Source organism: Ictidomys tridecemlineatus, chromosome X (genome assembly GCF_052094955.1).
Source record: "Ictidomys tridecemlineatus isolate mIctTri1 chromosome X, mIctTri1.hap1, whole genome shotgun sequence".
Classification (NCBI taxonomy): Eukaryota; Metazoa; Chordata; class Mammalia; order Rodentia; family Sciuridae; genus Ictidomys; species Ictidomys tridecemlineatus.
In genome coordinates, this window is record NC_135493.1 from 66691287 (window position 1) to 66698758 (window position 7472).

General features: G+C 34.6%; 1 protein-coding gene across 1 annotated transcript; it reads right to left on the reverse strand.

Annotated features, from left to right (window-relative positions):
- Positions 1-742: 742 nt before the first annotated feature.
- On the reverse strand, positions 743-1684 carry LOC101977926 (uncharacterized). Its single transcript, XM_005328863.3, has one exon. The coding sequence runs from the start codon at positions 1648-1650 to the stop codon at positions 1015-1017; it is 636 nt and encodes a 211-aa protein (XP_005328920.3). The 5' UTR covers positions 1651-1684; the 3' UTR covers positions 743-1014.
- Positions 1685-7472: the final 5788 nt, after the last annotated feature.

A 7472-nucleotide genomic window follows, 5' to 3' on the forward strand; every position in this document is an offset into this window, starting at 1 on the left:
TATTGTGGATGTCGCTTCTGGCTCACTGAGTCCAATGAGCATAATTCTATCAATGTAATGCAAAATTGTGATGTGTAAAGTGAATTGTGATGTGTTGTGGAAGGGAAAGACAATCAACACCCTGCAAACTAAATTATGACATAGGAAGGTAAGATAGTAAAAATATATTGCTGGCCTTGCCAAGAGAAAGCAAACTGTTCTGGTAGTGTTAGTAAATAAATATGGAGAAAAAAGTATTGCATAACAGTACCAGGAAATGTGATAATTTGCTCAAACAATGAAACTACATCTGGTATAGCAGCTGCAATTGGGGTCATCACCTGATTTAGTTGGGGGTTCTTAAAAAAAAAACAAACAAGCAAGAGCTGAACACAATGGCACATACCTCTAATCCCAGCGACTCAGGAGGCTGAGGCAGGAGGATTACAGGTTTAAAGCCAACCTCAGCAACTTAAAGAGGCCCTAAGCAACTTAATGAGGCCCTGTCTCTAAATAAAATATAAAAAAGAAGAAGAAGAAGAAGAAGAAGAAGAAGAAGAAGAAGAAGAAGAAGAAGAAGAAGAAGAAATAAATAAATACAAGGACCAATAGGATATGAAGTTTTCTTCATTTATTTAATTTTTATTTTTAAATTTTAAGTAATTATTTCACATGATTTTCAGAGCCCCCAAATCCAAAATCTGTAGGGGAGGCCATGAAGCTAGAATCTCAGGCAAAACTGATACTGTAGTCTTGAGTCTGAAATCTTTAGAGCAGGCCAGCAGCCTGGAAATTCAAGCAGGATACTGATGGTGCATAATTCCTAGGAAATCCCAGGTTTTTTTTTCCTCTTAAGACCTTTAACTAATTGGATGAGTTCCACTCACACTGTTTTAGATACTCTCCTTTATTAAAACCATAAATGTTAATCACATTTACACAATATCTTCTCAAGAACATCTTGATTAATGTTTGAACAAAAAACTGGGCACTATACCTAGCCATAATTAACATAATTAACCATCACAGGTTTTGTTAAGGTAAAACACGGAAATACATTTTATAAAAGAGGTACACATTGAAGATCCTTAAAAGTAATCCAATTGGATAAACAACTGATTTCAGCAGTTTTGTGGCTCCATAACAGCAATTTAGCAACAGCAAAATGTGCCTGTGAGTGTCAAAATAAGAGATGCTAAGGTGTTTGAAGCACTCCACTTGATAAAGGAAGCACTCAATAATTATGGCAATCCAGATGATCTTAGAAGCCACCTTGGCACATCTCACAGTTCTTATGTGGCGTGTCTCTACTGGAAGAAAAGTGATCAGAAAGGCTTCAAGGCTAACACAGCTGAGTAAAAGAGAACTGATATGTACATTTGCAATCTGGAAATTCTGCCTTAAGGTTGATTGAACAGAATATGATAATATTTCACTCTTTATCACATCTTGAATCATGGCAGAAAAGATGCTACAACCCACAAAGATGTCTGCCTGAGCTATGTTACTAATAAATACTGCAGTAGATTTTCTTGATACAAAAGGTAATGTTAATATTAGTGTGACATACACACTGGCAAACAATCCCAGCAGAGTGACGATAATGTTTGGAGAAGGTAGGACTAGATACTGGATATATTTGAATGTCAGGTACCTTCGGAGATCTTTCATATGGTCTCGATTTGTAAAAACACTAAATTGAATGAGATTCCTGTAGTGAAGTAGAGAAGGAAAATGACATGAGTCTATGAAAAACAACATCTTAAAGTCACTTAAAATATGGTTTGGTCCAAGAAACTCAATATTTTAGCACACAAATGTGTTGTTAAATTTCCCATGGTTAGATCTGTTTTTGTTTTTACTTTTTTATTAGAGCATTTTATTTATATGTATTATTCGTGTTCTTTTTGACATAATTATACCTACAAGGAATTTGATTTCAATACCCATTCCCACTTCCTTTTCCTCCCTTTCTCCCTCCACTTTTCTCTTTCCTATATTCTGTTGATCTTCCTGTCACTTATTTATTTTTATTGATATTTACAATAGGTCATGCTGCCATGTGAAATTACACCTTACTTATGGTGACAAGGATAACAAGGACAAAAGTTCTCCCTTCTATTTAATTGTTTTCTACACATAAATTGATATCTCTACTCAGATTTGATATTACTCTTCTTATCTTAAGCAAATAGAAGAAATTTTCCTGCTCAAAAAATGTATGTATTGGGACTGGGGTTGTGGTTTAGTGGTAGAGCAACTTGCCTAGCATGTGTGAGGCACTGGGTTCGATTCTCAGCACTGCAGATAAATAAATAAAAGCCCATCAACAACTAATAAAATATTTTTTTAAAAAATATATGTATCAAAGGAAAACACCTGAGACAGGTTTTAGAAGAGAAAAGATAGGATTCCTCTCAGTTAATGTACTATAAATGAAATGGGAATCTTAAAATTAAGTTTCATTATGTGAAATGTGAAGAATGCAAGAAAACCTGAAATATCAGTGTTCTCCCTTCAAATAAGCAGAAGTACTGGTCAAAATAATATTAGTTGTCCTGTAACCCTCAAATAACTCTTCACATCTGAAAGTAGAATAACTGGAACTTTCTCTCTGCTCATCTGAATCCTCCTTTATGTCTTTAAAATGATTAACCACACAGCACTAGCATAGAGCTTTGCTTGAGGTAGGTAAAACTTCATTGACATACTGAGTCACTTCATGAGGAAAGCATAAAACATTAATTGAACAACTCAAATAGTTTCTCCCTCTCTTTGTCTCTCCCACCCCCCTTGCATGCTCTCTCTCTCTCTCTCTCTCTCTCTCTCTCTCTCTCTCTCTCTCTCTCTCCCCCTCCCTCTCCCTCTCCTCTCCCTCTCCCTCTGTCTCTCTCATTAAAATAGTTGGAAATATTGGTGAAAAGATAGTGAATATTAACTTTGACTTAGTGATTTGTAAAGTTAAACTAAAGCTAAATTGAAAGTTAAGCTGATATAAAACCTAAAGAGAGTTATTTTCAAGGAGCTTTTACTTCAATGAAAGCTATGTAATCTTTTATACCTTTGATAAGTATCTAAAATTCCAGGCATGAAGTTTGTTTCTGATATATTAGCTGGTTAAAATCATCATTGTTTCCAAGATTTTTTGTAGATGGACAGAATACTTTATTTATTTATTTTTATGTGGTACTGCTGAGGATGGAACCCAGTGCTTCACATGTGCTAGGCAAGCACTCCACCACTGAGCCAAAGCCCCAGCCCTCTGTTTCCAAGATTTATGACTAATGAGAATACCCACAAATGTCAGGAATTCAAATGCCTTCAGGGTACAGAAAAGTCTTCTAAATGGGTCTTTATAGGAAGAGAACAGCTAATAATCAGCTCCATCCTATCATTGCCATTAGATAGCATAGTCATACCTTTTTATTTTCCATGAGCCCAAAGTCAGACTTTTAGGTGAGATCACTCAAATTTTTAATGTTTGTTTGTTTAGTATTTTTTTAAACACCATGTAAACAAAAAGCTTAACTGCCACTTTGCAATTTTTAATTCCGAGTCCTGCAAATATCACACCTGACAAGAAAATTACAGTCTAATATCTCTGATAAACAATAGATGCAAAAATTGTTGATGAAATTCTAGCAAATTCAATATAACATTATATATCAAGGATCAAACATCATGTTGAAGTAGAATTTATTCCTGGGATGTAAGAATGACTCATGATTTTTTTCTTTTTAAAAATATTTTATACTGTCCCATGATTTCTTTTAATATTTTATACTTCTCTATGAGGTATAGGTACTACCTTCATTTTGAAGATGAAAAAGCTAAGGTCTAGAGGGTTTAAGTAACTTGATCAAAGTCACATACAACAAAGAAGTGAGAGGACCATAGAATCCAGGTTTGTCTGACTTCCAAATATTTTTTTTTATATCTGTCCTAACGTGTTTTTCCAAGAGCCAACCAAAGCATACATTTTGATTCTTTTTATTAAAGTGGAGTCTTAATGTGGATGTCAACACTTAAAGAGTTTAAAAAAAGAAAGATACTTGATGGTTTTCTTTGCACCTCACCTTGCAAACCATTAAAACCCATTATTAAGGTAACCTTGAGGTAATTTTACTGTACTTAAGCAAAACCAATTCCCATAAAACAGAGGACTTGATTGACTCTATTTCCAATTTCCTTGTGAAATATTTCAATTTTGGTGTTTCTTCTTAAGATAAAAACATTTTAATGTATTTATTTATCCTACTTTGGAAAAAAATCACATTTTTTCACTTTCCCTCTCTGTGCAGATGTTTATTAGCTAACCAAGATCATATCAGAGCAAAGTTGTTGGACAGCCTTATTAAGAAGCTGGTTTCACAGAAAAATGATCCTGTGTCTCTCTCCACCCTCATCCTACACCACTGCTTTCATATACAAGTGAGCAATAATTATAAAACATTAAGAAACTTCAATATATAAAATTATTTTGTGTCAGTCAAAAAATTAAATCAAAAAAGATTAAGGGCTCCCCCTTACTTTCTTCTGGTCAGTGATGTGCTTTCATTCCACTTAAATTAATTTTCCCTGATTTATGTTTGGTGCCATCCATTCTAACCTCCTCCAAGACCTTACTCTATCAGAATCCCTTTCCTCTTTTTCAACCAATAAAAAAGTTCTACTATATTTCAACCTATAAACTCAAAGAGGAAATTTTCTATGCTTCTATAGCCCCTACCTGTTATCTCCCTTCTTCTCTGTTCTTTAAAACAATCAGACTTCTTGAATGACTTGTCTATCTTCAGTTTCACTACTTTATCATTTTACATTTTCTCTTCAACCTATACAGTCTGACTCCTATCCCCAATATTTGTATAACACTCCTTTCACTAAGGCTACCACTCATCCAACAAATGAAGATCCTTCTGTTAATGGGCTTCTTTTCTTCATTTGATACTCATGATTATGTCATTCTTGTTGATAGGTTATATCTCCTTAGTTTCCATGATGCCATATTCTATGCCTCCTTCAGTGATTCCTGATGTTCGTTCACTCTTAAAAATGTTATATTTCCTAGTACTCCATCATCAAACCACTTCCCTTTTATACCTACACATTTGTATAAAACTCTGTTTTCAGCCAAGATTTCTTTTAAGCTTCAAATCCAAATATCCAGCTGGGCATGGTGGTGCAGACATGTAATCCTAGTGGTTCAGGAGGCTGAGGCAGGAGGATACATGAGTTCAAAGACTGTCTCAACAACTTAGCCAGGTCCTAAGAAACTCTGTGAGACCCTATCTCAAATAAGAAAAATAAAGGGCTGGAGATGTGGCTCAGTGTGGTCAATTCCTGGTGCCAATATGTATATGTATATACATATGTGTGTGTGTGTGTGTGTGTGTGTGTGTATCTCCATCTACCTGCTAGATCTCTCTATCCAGATAAATTTAAAGTACTTATGACTCTACCTTCCTTTTTACCATCCTTTTCAAGCTCCTGCTCAAACTCCTGCCTATTTAAACTTATGCAGATTTTTCAAATATTTTCCCTTATCTCTTCTTCTTTCCTTTCTATCTTTACCTCCACTGCCTTTGTTTAGAATCTTATCATCTCATAACTAGATCACCGCAATAATTCCCCATCTAATCTCTTGTAATCCAAACTTGCTGCATAATCTTTCAAGTGAACTGGCTAAATAAATGTTCAAATCCTTGCTCTATTATTTATTAGCTGTATGATGCTGGACAGGCTACTTAACTTTCATGCCTCATTTTTCACTTCTACGAAATGGAGATAAGAATAGTACCTAAGTCATAAAGATATCATAGAATTAAAAGTGTTACTATGTAAATAAAGCCGTTGAGGCTATGCCGGGCACAGCAAGAGCTATCTAAGTGTGAGTTGTTCTTTTAGTTAAAACATGATCAAGTGATGCCTCTGTTAAAAATCCTTCACTGGTTTCCACTACTTAAAATGGTATAATGTAGGCTTTTAGACATGGTGTTTCATAATCTGCCTCTTGACAACTTCTCCTGACCACTCTCTTACCACTCTCTAACTCAAACTTTACACTGCAATACCCAAGAATTCATTGATTCTTATATACTTTGCCAAATGTCTCTTTTTCACATAACTCTATTTATACTCTCTCTTCCTTCTTGACATTCCTTTCCTCCTATTCTTCATCTGAGTAACTATTAGTCATTCTTTAAAAACAAGCTTCCTCTTCAAGGTGATTGATTAATTTTACAGGACTATAATCTATAAAATTGGTAAGGCTGTAGAGTTTACAAAAATGAGTTATTTCTACTTATATTTGTGACCTATAATCTCTCATTTCATATCCTGCCATTATCTTTTCTAAGCTAGGCTAGGTATGCCTTCTCTGTGTTCCTACAATACCTCATGAGTATCTGTCCACTGCATTTGCTCATAGTTTTACAATTATTCACTTACTTATACACCTCTAAACCAGGAATCCCTTGTGGACAAACAAAAGATCTTATCCTGGTTACTATTACACTAGAGGGCATATAATAGGTACTCAGTAAATTGTGATGAATTACAAAGTGTTGAAAACATTTCTTTAAGCTCCTCAATCATTCATTCAACCCTTACCACGTACCTTTTATGTGGCAAACAAAAAAATATGTGCTAAGCAGTAGATATTCAAAGATAAATATGAAATTGATGGGATATCAAGGATTCAGAGTTCCACAAAGAAGAAATCAAAAATACATGGATAATTACACTACAGAGTGATAAACACCAAAACCCATGGTGGCAATGACTGACATTATCACTTCCAACTTCTCCTTTTCCATTCTGTCCTCTCATTCTGGGTTATTCCCAGTGTGCCTCTCTTTACTCTTCACTAATTTCTATCAAATACATCATTGGCATAAATTCTGAAGAGTTAGAACACCAACTGAAGTATTTTAAAGAATAGTTTCTGGAAATTTATAAATAAGGAAAAGTATTATGCACTTACATCATTCCAGTGACCATCAATAACTGAGACTGCAGGAAAAATATAAGAGAAAGAAAATTTTAGTAACTGTGAGTTTTTCTATGATCAGTATTCCATATATTTTAATAAACCTCATATAAATTTTCCATCCTTTTGCCATGTGCAAAGAATAACCCCCTCAAAAGTTGCTAGCTCTGGGGCTGGGGTTGTGGCTCAGTGGTGGAGCATGCTTGCCTAGCATGTGTGAGTCACTGGGTTCAATCCTCAGCACCACATAAAAATAAACAAATAAATAAAGGTATTGTGTTCATCTACAAATAAAAAATATTTTTTAAAAAACTCTCTAGCTGTAAATGGTATATACTTTTCATTTTGCATTCATTTCCTTAAATTCATTAACTAACATTTCATAAGGGCCTACTCTGTTCTAGACACTAAGGATAAAGTAATGTCCAAAGCCAACATGGTCTGCCTTCCTGCCTTCCAACAGACAAGTGTAGGAGACAGTCAAATGAGAAATCAAAAATTATGA